Here is a 14,583-nt window from a genome sequence, read left to right as displayed (position 1 = left end):
TCTAATTCCGTAATTCCAGTTTGCGCAATTACAAGTAAATGGAAACGCAGCTAATATAGGCAATTCACCAGAATACCGCGTTAGTTTCTGCTCTCTCTCTCCTATTAGAATTCATTTTTAATGTCTTTATAAATAAAGCCTGCTACTGGGAATGTAAATAAACATATTTACTTCCTGCCTTCATCCCTGTGCCAGACCAGTCCATCTGTTTGTGGATTGTCCTGTTTTTTTGTTTTATTTTTCTCTGCAGTGCTTTGTAATGGCAATAAAATACACTCATCAACCTCATTCTGCTGTCTCTGCTTCATGACAAAATGAGAAGAGGAATAAGAGACTCAAAGTCTATTACACTGCAAAAACACAAAATCTTACGAAGTATGTTTGATCTGGTTTCTATGCAGAATATGCTGATATTCAATACATGAAAAAAGACTAAATTAGCTCGCATGTAACTTTTCAACCACATAAAGGAGCTTGTAAGTAAATATTTCTTTAATATTGATTTTTTTAAATACTGGTTCCACGGGCTGTTTATTGGAAAATTGTATATTTTAAGTGATTTAAAACTAGTATTTTTTTCAACATTAAGAAATGTTTCACTTAAAACAAGCTCCTATATCTTGCTGATTTTGTCTTATTCAAGTGTACAAATTTATTTGTGATAAAAATACTTAGTAGGTTTTTGTGTTTTTGCAGTGTAAATCACAACCTTTACATTCATTACAAAACAGGAGGAGGAAAAGTCTAGTGCACTGCAAAAATAAAGTATTTTTGGTCTACTTTGCAGTGCAAATATTTTGGTGACAAAATAACTTTTCAGCAAAATATAGGAGATTTTTAAAAGTAAATAATTCTTTAATACTAATGAAGAAATACTAGTTAACCTGAAGAATTATTTCACTTTTAACAAGAGGAAAATGTCTTGTTATAAGTGATTTATTTATTTTTTCCCCCTTTTTGGTGGCAATAAAATCCCCTCATCATCATCATTATCATCATCATCATCACCGTAGATTCAACAGCAGTGAGTTGAGCTGAAAGGTAAAATGGTGGCACTGTCAGACCCAGCAGAGTGAGTGGCAGGTAACCAGCCGAACAAACCTGTTCCTGGGAGCCAGGTGAGCTCAGGTGGGCGGAGCTTGTCACAGTATCTGTGAGTGGAGGAAACGGGGCAGGTACAGCAGGCTGTGGGTGCTGACAGTTCAGATGGGCTGCTCTGCTGGAGGAGAGACGGACGAACACTGGGCTTCTATTTTCTATATATTTTAAAATGCTTGAGGTTCACAGCAGAACAGGAAACCAGGATTTGCAGTGATCAGGTAAGTATTTTCTGTTTGGTTTGGTAAATTCTGACTGGGAATTTAATCTGTTTTTAATTCCAGTTAAACAGCCTCACACTGCAAGAACAATAATTGTTTACATGAACAAGAATTCCTTCTACTTAGAGGTGGATAGAGTACCCAAAATAATACTAAATAATAAAAGCACTACTTCAACATATTTTTCAACAAGTAAAAGAGTAAGAGTAAAAAGTATTTAGAATATTTAAATCCCAAGTATCTGATCATAACATTTGATTTATTATTTAAAAATGACAAAAATATAAAGTTATGTTTACATTCTGGTATTTGAAAGAGTAAAATGAAAAAGAATTGATAAAGTAAAAAAAGATATATATTTATATATTGCATTTATGTAAAACAATAAAGACTGCGTATAAACAAGAGGTCTCACTTTGATATAATATACAGTATAATTACTTTTAGTGATACTTTCTTTCATTCAAGTTACTTAAAGTATGTAGAGTATCCAGAAGGTTTACGATACTTTATTATATAGTATGACTCAAGTAAAAGGTAAAGGTGCAGTAAAACTACTCAAAGTAAGTTATTTCCAAAAAGCAAAAGCAAGTTAACGTAACTGAGTAAATGTAATTAATTAATTACTTTGACATAAACTGTAAGTCTGCGTTTGCGACCCATGGATTTTTTTATAAACATGGTTTTGTTCATTTGATGAAATTACTCACAATGGGTAGAAAATCCAGAAGGTTTATATTTATAAACCATCGTAACATTATTGAAGTAAATAGTACACGTACTAAAACTGATCCTAGAAGTACTCCGGCACAAACAACTCAGCAAATGTAACTAGTTACTACCAGAGTAGTACTCAAAAATTGTACTCACGTAAAAGTAGCACTACTTCCACATATTTTTACTCAAATACAAGTAGCTATCTAAGAAGTAGGAGTAAAAAGGTATTTGGTAAAAAGTCTACTCGAGTACTGAGTAACTGATCGAATTATCAATCATTTAAGATTTTAAAATTACTTAATCAGATCAAAATGTAAAGTTTTGTGGAAGTTTTGGTATTTCAATAACAAAAATTATGATAATTAAAACATGTCAAAAAATAAAATCAGGCAAAAGAAAATGTTTCCAAATCAGTTTATTTAAATAAAAAAAAACTTTAAATAAACAAACATGTGCAGAAACTGCAGGTGTGTGTCTGAGTCTGGAGAATTTTTGGTTAAAACATTCAGTGGGAAGAAAATCCAGAAATTTTACTCAAGTACAAGTAGAAGTACTTCATAGCAAAATTACTCAAAGTACAGCATAGGAAAAATACTCCTGAAAGTAAATTTGTTCAAAAACATAACTCAAGTTAATGCAATTGAGTTAATATAACTAGTTACTACCGAACTCTGCATCTACTTTATTGAAAACAAATATTAGCGGTCTGGTCCGATCTGAATCTTCTCCACCTTTTTAAACCAGACGGTGAAACCTGAATTATAAATATTAAACTGATGCGACGCTTTCACACGCAGACTTGGAGTGAATCCGTCTTCCATGGAGTCCAATCTGTCCGAGCTGTCCTCCGTCGAGGTCGAGGGCCTCTACATCCAGCCTCACTACCGGGAGTCGTACCGCCTGGCCATCTACGCCCTGCTGTGCGGCGGCGTCGACGCCTACGAGGAGTACCTGCAGGCCGAGCAGGTCAGCCACTTCCTGTCCGAGGAGGAGATCCGCTTCATTTTGGAAAGCGCAGAGCTACCGGCTGTGGATGAGGACTCAGGAAACGCAGACCGGGTCAGCCCCTCTACCTACTTCCCCAGCGAGTCCGATGAGGAGGTTCCAGAGCTGGAGCTGGGCTGGCCAGAGGCCCGGCTGGACGCCGAGACCAACATCAGCCTGCTGTTCCACCCGCCCCGGCAGAACACGCCGACCATCAAAGAGGTGGTGAGGAAACAGATCCAGCAGGCGCAACAGGTGAGATCTGAACCCTACCTGTTCTCTGTCAGGTGTACACTGCAAAAACACAGCTGTAGTTTCTAGTGGAAATAACTTTCAAATACCAAAATATCCACATAGCTTCATATTTTGGTCAATCAGATTATGTAATTTTTAAATATTAAATGATAATTTGATTAGTTACTACTTGAGTAGAATATGTTGAAGTACTCTTGAGTACAATGAGGTTTAAGAAGGTGGTGAAGTTTTAAGACTTGGTGGGCTTGAAATTTGCAACAGTGTATTAGAGTCATCATAGATGGAAAAAAAGAAGTCAATTTCTGCCAAAATATCTGACATTTTTGACTAATTTTAGACATTTTCTAGAATACACTTGGACACTTCTGAGCTCCAAAAGTCAAAAATTAAATTAGATTAATTTTAGAAATTCACTAGAAGAAAAATTTGAATTTCTGAGCTTGTAAAGTTGAAAATTATCTTTAAAAGACTCATAAGTTTTTAGATTAATTTCAGCACTATTCTAGAAAAAACTTGGAAGATTTATGAGTTTCAAAAGTCAAAAATTTTCTACTTTTAGAAATGTTCAATTTCAGAAGTTGAACATTTTTGACTCTTCAATTCTGAAATGCATTTAAAATCTTCTATTTACTCATCTGCTTTCACATTATTAAAAGGTGATTTGTAGTTTGATTTAGAATAATCACTATCCTTTATAAATAACCTCAGAGTTACTTTTATTTTTTGTCTCTATGTGTGCCTCTTGAATGATATCTCCTTCTCAACAGCGTATTTTCAGGGCATGTGAGCAAAGTTTTACTGATTTTTTTGCATTTCTTTTTTAAAACCAGACAAAAATGACCTGGGTAAATATCAAAAACTGTTTTTAGATGATGATTTCATCAATGAAGGGGGGAAATATCTATTCAAATCGATCTGACTATCTGGCAAAACAGCTAGTTGTCCCACCATTAGACGCAGCTAAATAGATGCAGAAGCACCCTTTCTCCCATATTACCTAGTTAATAGTAATATACAATAATATTTCTATAATATATTTTCACCTGAATGACGTTGGTCCTCAATTTAAACGAACTTGGTGTCAAACAATGTGCTGCAGTAAAACGTTTCATCTATGCTGTTATAATGTTAAAGATTTTAATTTAAAGTTTCCAGACGTCGTCTCGTTTAATTTGATGAGGGAACTTCACTTAAGTTTCTTCTTCTCAATTTGTATGCTAGTTAAAACTACCTGAGAAAATCATGCACTGGATTGTCTTTAAGTTTTCACAAAGAGAATACACCTCTTTCTAAACGTGCTCACTAACTGGAATAAAATCATTAACTTGTTAAACCAGATGCCATTGCTTCTGCGGGTTTAGCTTCATCTCTGTAAACATGACAAAAATCTAAAGTTAAAACGTGAGCGCTGTGCTTTATCGGCTTCAGATGCTTCTGCCTGCCGAACATTCCCAGCTTAATACTAAACCTGGCTGGGCTAAGGATGCTAGTTCTCATTAATGAGCGATAAGTCGCCATTTTTCGACTGTTTTTCCGTAACATAAAAAGACACATTTATCATAATATAATGGACTAAAAACAAAGACATTGTGGAACTTACGGAGCTTGTCGAGTATTAAAATTTCAAAACAGAACCGCATAAAGAGCATTTTACGTCCAACACCGGACAGTTCGGACCTTTTATCATTCGATATGGCCCAGAAGCCATCATGTTTTTTATAATTGGCTCCGTTTATGGGTGACCAGTGGCGCCATCTGCTGATGGCGGCTGAACTACAACACTAAAAGAAGAAAGTTATTAGTTAATCGATTGGAACTAATAAACCATTTATCGACAATTAATCGTAAATAGGTTAATTGTTTCCAGATTGCACACTGAAGGCACATTATGTTTAATACACCTACTCACTAAATGTACACTACTGGGATCTACAAAATTACTTGCAAACGTATTTACAGTCCTTGAAGTTAACATTTTCTCACATTCAACCTCGAACCTCTAGTATATCAGACATAATGTTGCACATAATCCTGAAAATTAGCATCAACCAATTTTGTACAAAAAATGGACACCAATTGACTTTATAGCTTGTTTTTATTTGTTTATTATTGTTTTCTTAGTTTTGACTCAACAATTTTGGCCAACGTGACAAAAAGTTTGCACACCCCTGCTTTAGCTCAAGTACCACCCAAATATTCCAGTCACAATATACCTACATGTACCTTTCACGTACATGTACTGTTGTTCTGTGAACTAGTCGAGCTACTAAAGCTGCAAATGGAAGAGACATTTACGTGTGAATGTAAATGATTAGCTGTGTATCTGCTCAAGCCCAACAAAGCTTTTTGTGCAGCCACTTTCTCAGCACGTTTCAGTTTTTGGCAGGTCCAAACAACAACTGGAGGCTCATTCTGCCTGAAGATACAGCCTATTGGCCGTGGATACAGACTGAGCCTGAGTGCATGTCTGGGTTTCCATGCTGGTTTGTGCAGTTGTGACAGTTGTTACAGAAACAGGTCAAACAGGAACTGATCGTCACTATGAAGCATTCCACAACCCATTCAGTACAGTTTGTTTCTCATTCCGCCCATTTTGAAAGAACAATCTTTTTGAGTTTTCTGGGGAATTAAATCTGATCATAAATTCTATTGACAGGTTACTTTATAGAGAGTCCACCCATAAAGCAGTCGATTAATCCAGATATTTATTCCCACTATCTTGTTTTCTTGAGCTGACGAGGTGTTCAGGGAAGGGCAATGTTGGTTTTTCGGCACACAGACTGTTTTGCATGTAAATAAAACCACAGCACCATCTTCTGCATGTTTGCTGTGGCTCTTGGCTGGCTTGGTAGCTACAAAAAAATTTAACTAATTATCTAAATTTGATGATTTTCTCCTTGACTCCATGAAAGCCAAACTTGTAGAAACCACAACTATTAGGCCTGTCAGCTTAACTGGACTGTTGTCTTAAAGGGTTTGCAGATGTGCCATACTCGGTCTATTTTTAGATGATGAATTTACATTAAAACAAACAGAAAAATAAACAAATTGCTTGCTGTGCCCAGATCTAGAATTGTCCAGTTATGTAATAATTTGTTGGGTTTTACAAAATTAATAAGTCCTGAATTCAGTTGCATAGATGAGAAATTAGCTCAACTATCCACCTTTTGTGGAGCTAAAGCTGTAACTCTGTTTACGACAAAACAAGTATGATTGAATCCTGTTTATTTGTCTTTATGCGTCTGCAGATTGTTGCCATAGCGATGGATGTTTTCACCGATGTGGACATTTTTAAGGAGCTAATCAGCGCAGCTCTCAGAGGGGTGGTGGTCTACATCCTCCTGGATGATTCCCGGGTCAGCAGCTTCCTCAACATGTCACACAGTATGGGCATTAACCTCCGCGACATCAAGGTAAAAAAACAAAATCAATCCATCAATCAATCAATCATGTGGGATGAAGTTGGATGTTTTGATTAGCATTAAAGCTGCAGTCTGTAGCTTTTATATTTGTTAAAACCGTCACCATGTTGTGACTGTTTAATCTGAGAAACAACTGAATGTTACAGGAAAACCATTTATCTGCCGTCACTGGTGTCTGTTAACTAGCATCGATTTCACAACGAGGCATGATTGACAGCGCTAAGACCCTCCTCCTTGCTCTGATTGGTTGTTTCCAGGAGCTACATTTTCTCACAGATTATCTGTCTCGTATCAAACTGTCAGTACATGGTGCCAGTTTTAAATATGTTAAGGAAAGTTTTTCTTTAAATAAAATAAAGATGCGTCACTGACGGTGTGCTTTTGAACCTTTCTGTTCTTCGTACAGCACTTTGGTCAAAGTTGCAGTTTTTAAATGTGTTGGATAAATAAACTTACTTGAACTTGATAAAGTTATGAGGGATACCTTTTCCATTTAACTCACTGAAAATCCTAACAAACAAGGAGAACTCCTTACTTTCCTAAGTGAATATTTCCCCTCTGGCTTGGTTGCTGTCATCAGCCACTGACATTTATTTTAAAACTATTTGCATCTGCAACACTCCGTTGTTTCCATCAGTTTCCAAAGTATAGCAGCATGTAGCAGTAAAAATCACTATCATATCAAGTAAACACACTATTAAACTTAACTATCATGACCTGACTTAACCTCCAATGAGCATGCTATGCTAGGTCAGACTGTAGGAATGAGTGAGTGACAGGTGTGTCTCCTCTGGACACATTTTAAAGGTTTAAGGATTGGCAAAGTGACTTCAGGTATTCAGGTAAGATGATGTCAAGGGATTTCACGGAAAGGCAGGAATTAAAAAATTTCTAATTGGAGTAAACAAACAAGCCTGTGTTGGTTAAGATATCCTCTAAAAGGTTCCCTGGAACTTAAAAGGAAAACATCTCTGCACTTTGCCTGTAGAATTACACTTCTTCCAGTAATTATTCAACTAAGGCTAATTTCTGCACACACATATTAAAAAGTCTATCCTTTCTGTTTTCTTTGCTACTTCTTATCGTACGGCACGACTGTGTCAGTGCGGCTGGATTTTCCTGTTAAATGGCACCAGGATGATGTTTCAGCAGAGCAAACAACATGTCAGGAGGGAGAGCACAATGGCAGCTTTGTGACTGTAGTGCAAAGCATTCAGACAGCCGCCACATCATAACATGATGAAAAACTGACAAGTTTATCTTGCAGAGTTTATCTGTCACCAGAAGTAATAAAAAAACTAGAAAATGTTCACTGGATGGTTTTAGGAGTGGTTGAACTCACAGAGCTATAAGTCCACTGTGTTTTTCGTTACTGTTTATATCAAAATCGGTCCTCGAGGGCCGGCATCCTACACGTTTTAGCTCTTTTCAAACTTTTCAGCATGCCAGTGTTCTTCTTAAGCCTCTAATGAGCCATCATTTGATCCAGGTGTGTTAAACCAGGGAGAGAACTAAAACATGCAGGATGCAAAACATGCAGGATGCCGGTCCTTGAGGACCAACTTTGGGCACCCCTGGTTTATATTAAAGTGACTAATTTGGGTTTGACTCTTTCTGGGACTCACAATAAAGAGCTCTAAATACTATTACTCCTCAGTGTTGCTGTAACATTCAAGAAACAATTATCCCAAATCTGAGTCTTTGTTGTTTTATTGCTGTATGTTTTTCACTGCACATGGGATGTTATCTAAAAACACCCTGCACTTCATCTCAAATGGTTAGACACTGAAATACCCCAGAAAACAAAAGCCACTGCGCTGGAAATGTTCCTGTTTTCTTTTCCTTTCTTTGTAAATGATCTCAAATATGCTTTATGCAGCCTCCATCCACTCCAGTGGCTTTGAAACAGGCAAAGTCACATTCCAGTTATAATCCAGAATCTTCTTTCGAAAAGGCTGCTGTCATAACACAAACATTTGTTTATGCCACCGTACCGGTTTTATGCTAGTTACAACCTCTTATCACAACAGTCCCGAATTAGCTCAGCCTGATTACATCCTTACATGATTATATTAAAATTTTATGAATCAAGGCCACATCCATCACTATTACCTGATACAGCACAGGTGTCAAACTCCAGTCCTGGAGGGCCACTGTCCTGCAACTTTTAGATGTGCCTCTGCTGCACCACACCTGAATAGAATAATTAGGTCATTAGCAAGCCTCTGGAGAACTGATCTACAAAAGGAGGTGGTAATTAAGCGATTTCATTCCAGTGTTTTGTACCTGTGGCACATCTAAAAACTGCAGGACAGCGGCCCTTGAGGACTGGAGTTTGACACCCCTGTGATACAGAGATCTTTAGGGTTGCTGCTACAGTCTAGGACAGGGGTGGGCACTCCTGGTCCTCGAGGGCCGGTGTGCTGCAACTCTTAGATGTTTTCCTGGTCCAACACACCTGAATCCACCTGGCCCTCGAGGACCAGGATTGCCCACCCCTGGTCTAGGAAAACAGCTGCTAGCTGCAGGCAGAAATAAGGCAAAGATAATGGATCGATAGATATACTTAGCCTCTAACTCAGGGTTGGGTACTCCTGGTCCTCGAGGGCCGGTCTCCTGCAACTTTTAAATGTATCTCTACTTCAACACACCTGAGTCAAATAATGAGGTCAATAGCAGGACTCTGGAGAACCTGACTGGACTTTTTGTTTGTTTCTTTCAGAGCCTTCGTGTTCGGACGGTTCAGGGGGATCAGTACCAGTGTCGGTCGGCAGCAAAGTTTCATGGAGGCTTGGAACAGCGGTTTATTCTGGTGGACTGCCAGACGGTTTTGCATGGAACATACGGGTGAGTCAGTGTTGTGGGTCATAATCCATATGCTGGGTTCCATAAAAGCCCTCCTCATAAGATTATTAGCATGTTTCCACTGAAAATACTCTTGTTCTTGAACTGATTCAGTTTGTTTGCCTTCAAACTTTGGTGCTTTGCTTGGGGAACCAATCATGCATTGTCCACAGTGGGTGTTACACAACGTGGTAGGAAAGCGTACTAGCAAGATGGCAGAACCGACTGAGCTGTGTGCATTACTTTTTTATATATATTCCTTTAATTTACACATCCATTGAACTTTCATCTGATCACCAATACAGTGTTCACTCTTACTAGATATAACAGAGAGGTGTAGCCTTCCACGCTTGGTTGTGGGTCACTTTCTTCACTAGAACCACAAAGAATAAAACATCCTTCACAATGTGACTTCTGACTGCATGCAAGTGGCCCACAGCTGAAAAATAAAAGACACTGTTAGTGTTTGTGACCGAGTGGTCAGTCACGAACACCAACTGATGCAGCTCCCACTCATATGGTCATATTTTTCCAGCCTAACCACGAGAAAACTTTACAAATTACATTCTCAGATGTTAGAAGTTCTTACAATATTTCGTTAATTGTTGAACTAGAAAAATATGACCCCCCAAGTAAAAAAAAAAACAGTAGTGAAGAGCTGCTTTACAGTGCCTGAAGGACCCGTTGCATGCAGTTACTCATCACACCACTAGGTGGTTCTAAACATACGCACTGATTAAAAATCTCATTATAAATACATACTATTATTATTATTATTATGGGTAAAATTCACATACAGTACATACACATTTTTCTCTCTGTTACAGAGGCTAATGTCAAAAAACAACAGAGAAATTGGTAATTTTGTACAGATAACTTTGCTTTTGAGCCCAAAATGAAATCAGTTGCTGGGTTTCCTCAACAGATCACTGCACATTCTTCTCTGGCATTTTTGTTTGTTGTTTCTTTGTTCAGTTGATCTGTCATGTCACTGTTGCACAGAAAAACCAACCATTCAGTGGTGTCAGATTTGAACCTGTGGAAAAACACAAAACTGATTTTGAAACATGTTCGGGAACCGAAACAGGCCTCTAAGTAGTTGGTGCAAAAGGCCTACATGGGAGCCCTTGTTGCTGAAATGTTTTATAAAAATACAAAAGCCTCTGCCTAGCTTGCCCCTTGCTTTGTCTTTTGCCATGCCCTATCTTACCTCTTGCTTTCCCTCAAATTTGGGGACTGGCCCCAAACTGTTGGTGTAAAAGGCCTATATGACAGCCATTGTTGCTGAAATGTCCTATTCAAATACACTAGGCCTTGCCTCTTGCCTCTCCTCTTGCTCTGCGTCTTATCTTGCTCTGCGTCTTACCTTGCCTTTCCCCTTGTCTTACTTCATGCTTTGCCTCGTATTTTACTTTGGGTCTTATCTTGCCATGCCTCTTACCTTGCCTTCCCTCTTGCTACGTCATGGCTGACTTCTAAAACATGTAGATGTTTATTGTGTTAACCATTAGCAACATCTTTTATACTGTAATACGCCCTCATATACTGTGTCTTTTGTGTTTTTTCAAGCTACACCTGGTCCTTTGAGAAGATCAACCTGAGCATGGTCCTAGTTATTACCGGTCAACTAGTTTCTTCCTACAATGAGGAGTTCAGAAGACTATACGCTCGATCCATAATTCCTGAAGCTCTGTCCACTGGGAGTCTTACATCTACGTACCCAAAGTCCAGTCAGCTTTCTCTCAATCTTCACATGAAATCCAGACCCAACATGAGAGTTTCAATAAACGAAAGGTTTAATGATGCAGCCACTTTAAACAGGGGCTTCAGTGTGCAGGAGATGCTGCATCAGTCTCACTTTACAGACTCAGGAAACTTAATGAGAGGTCACAGTTATGGTGGAGATTTGCAGAAGTTGAATTCTATGAATCGCCTGAGAATGGGAACCAAGAACCTTGGAGTTCCTCTTTCTGGCGCCCCTCAGAGAAACAGCAGAGATGTGCAGCAACCAAACAGAGCATCTCAGCAGCACCTGAGGCACCAGACTCGCTATGGTACAGACCACAATCTGATACCATTCAACTCTGAAACATCTCTTAACAAATGGAAGATGGACACATACCTAATACAGAGCGATATACCTCCTGATGCAGAGCCCCCTGTGAGTAGTCCACATGGCAGTCACATGGCCTTAAATGAGTATCAGTCACAGTTGATTCACAACAGGTCGATGAACATTAAGTCTAGAATGGAGGAAATGAGGCTAAAAAGGCTAAGCTTGCAGGAGCATGCTAATCTCAGGCAAAGTCAAGAATCGTTGCAATCCTTGCACTCAACCCCAGAAAGACTGCAACATATGAGAACTCATCGTGGAAGACCAAGGGGTGTAGAAATGAACCCAAATACAGAAAACACTCTCAATCTGAAAGACAATGAATTCTTTAAGGAATCTGACAGAACAGAACAAAGTTTTATGGATAGTAAACGCTCGGCTTCTCACAGCAATATCAAAATAGGTGCCGATCGAACAATGCCTGTGCACAACTATGCTCCTGCAGGGACACAATCAGATACTGGATTAGATTCAAAACTCAGTGATTCAACTCTCAAGATCTCTAGTTTAATTTCCAGCAGTCTCAGGCAGTCCAGACTGATGGAGTCTTTGACCGAGATGCCTGAAGAAAAAGAGGCATTAAACGCTCGTAGTGATCGCTTTGAATCACCACTTAAACACAAAAATGAAATGAGATTTAAAGATGAGAATGTTGTTCAGGGAGAAAACCTTAAGAAATCAAGCTTACCTGTAAAATCAAATCATCATCATAAAGCTGGTGAAAGTTGTGGTTCGATCGAAAATAAAATAGACTCTCCTCCAAGAGAAGGAAACAAATCCATTCATGTACCCTCAGCAGAATCTGGTCCTTCTGTGGAACCTCAAAGAGTTACTACAAAGAACGAGCACACGCAGAAGGAGTTTACAGACGAGGAAAAGAAACTCTCCAGGAAAGAGAAACGGTCCATACTGAAATCCCAGAACACTTCGGACTCTCACCGAGCGCTCCAGACAGACCTTTTTAAAGCGTCTTCTTTAGGGCGATTGAATAAGAAAGGACAGTCAACAGAAACCTCCCAGCAGCAAAACTCTCTCAGTGGGCTATCGGAGACAGAAAAACGGACCGAAAAACAGAAATCTCCTTTCTCAAAGCTGTCCTCTCAGCGATCAAGCAAAAGAAAGACAACCCCTTCGGCAGACCAGGACGAAGGCTCAACAGGGGCTCCGGACAAAGAAGCAGCGTCGGGCTCTCAAGTCAAGAGAGAAAAGGCTTACAGTCGCTATGAGCTCCTAATTAGCAACGATAACATCCACCTGGAAAAGCCAGGAAGGTCGACGAAGAGCTCAGACAAAGTGAAAAGCTCTTCCCTAACTAGACGAGGCGACGACTTTCGTACGCATCAGACACAAGGGGGCGCTGACAACAAACTGGGGCGACTAATGCAGCGAATGGGAAATCTGATGAATAAAAATAAATAGGCACATCCGGTAGGGGGCGCTGGTCAGTTTGGCCCTTCTCTAAGTTGAACCTTTGCAGTTTTGATCAATATGTCCCACTGTGGGACATTTTATGCAGGCGTTGTGTCAATCCATACCTTCATGATTGAAGGTAATTTCCTATATTCTACTTATAGCTTAATGTGAATCCAATGGGATAAATCAACAGTAGCAGCAGAGGTTATAAACTGTCATGTTTAACAAGAGGCAAATTGAAAAATTCACATAAAATCCAAAATAAATGAGATTCTTCAACCTTGGGGCAGACATACAAAGGAATCAAAATTACATTTTTCAAGATATTCCTGACATTAAGTGCCAAAAAATCAGACCTCTCATCATAGATCAAAAATATGATAAGGTTTCTGCATGTGCAAATAAACAATTTTGCTAAATTATTTGTGAGATTTTAGCATAGACTTTAGCATGGTTGGGTAGTTGTTAGAACTGTTGCCTGGCAGCAAGACGATGCTGGGTTGGTTCCCTAATATGTGGCCTTTTTGCACGAAGACTGCATGTTCTCCCAGACATGGTGAGTTCTCTCCAGGTACTCCCACTTCCTCCCACAGTCCAAAAACACGACTGTGTGGCTAACTGGCCTCTGCCCAGGGTGTCTCTCATCCGATAACCACCAGAGAAAGCATAAGCATTTACAGACAATGGACAAGAGATCTGGATTTTAGCATTTCCATGATTATGTGTCTCCAAATATCATAAAATACAGAGAATGAACAACTTTGCTTACAGGTAATATAGAGAAGTAAGAAGGGAGGAAATTGTTACACGTAGATAGACAACAGGGACATGGAGAGGTGAAAGGTCAAAGAGAAGTTGAGGCTTCTCCCTCTTACGTTGTGTTGTTGCTTGGATCCCGAACCAAACCCTAATGTTTACACACCTAATGTTTACATATCTGCACTTTGCAAGTTTTTCTATTGAAGAGTGTTTTTATTTTTATTAAATGTGTTGCAGTAGTTCTACTGGACAATAAATCTGTAACTTAAGCAGGGATTTTCTAATAATATTGAAACAATAAGCTTCAACGTGTCCCAGATAAATCCATGTAAATATTAAATATTACTGTAGAGTTATGGCAAAAAGAAAGTACTTTTTTATTTTGCTTCATCTTTGTTTTAATAAATTATGATGTGGTGAAATCTGTGTTTTGTAAAGACAAAATCTTTTATAGTCCAAAACAGAGAGTAAGTTGTTTTTGCCATGGCTTTATAATAGTTTAGCAAATTTTGTTGAAATAATTTGGCTGATATCCTCAGAGAGAAAGAGGAGTTTCAGAATCTTCTCCCCACAGTGTCATGATTTAAACATGATTCTGTTTTTTTTTTGTTTTTTTTATCAAAAGTCTCTTTTCATGAACTCTTGCAGGCATGTAGCCACTTTAAATAAATATTTCTTCCAAGATTTTTAGATTACACGTTACATGTGGCTTCAGGTGGATATTTATTATTTTTTAAATATTTACCTTTTTTTCTTT

The 14,583-nt window shown here is 38.6% G+C and overlaps 1 protein-coding gene across 1 annotated transcript; it reads left to right on the top strand.

The window, feature by feature from the left end:
* The first annotated feature begins 1,092 nt into the window (after positions 1–1,092).
* Positions 1,093–14,528, top strand: LOC122829194 (protein FAM83B-like). The gene is made up of 5 exons (XM_044113553.1): positions 1,093–1,319; positions 2,834–3,275; positions 6,524–6,688; positions 9,420–9,544; positions 11,111–14,528. The coding sequence occupies exons 2-5, from the start codon at positions 2,856–2,858 to the stop codon at positions 13,071–13,073; spliced, it is 2,673 nt and encodes an 890-aa protein (XP_043969488.1). The 5' UTR covers positions 1,093–1,319; positions 2,834–2,855; the 3' UTR covers positions 13,074–14,528.
* Positions 14,529–14,583: the final 55 nt, after the last annotated feature.

This window comes from Gambusia affinis, linkage group LG04 (assembly GCF_019740435.1).
Source record: "Gambusia affinis linkage group LG04, SWU_Gaff_1.0, whole genome shotgun sequence".
NCBI lineage: Eukaryota > Metazoa > Chordata > Actinopteri > Cyprinodontiformes > Poeciliidae > Gambusia > Gambusia affinis.
The sequence above is the reverse complement of the archived record's forward strand: the minus strand, read 5'-3'. Positions and strand labels throughout refer to the sequence as shown.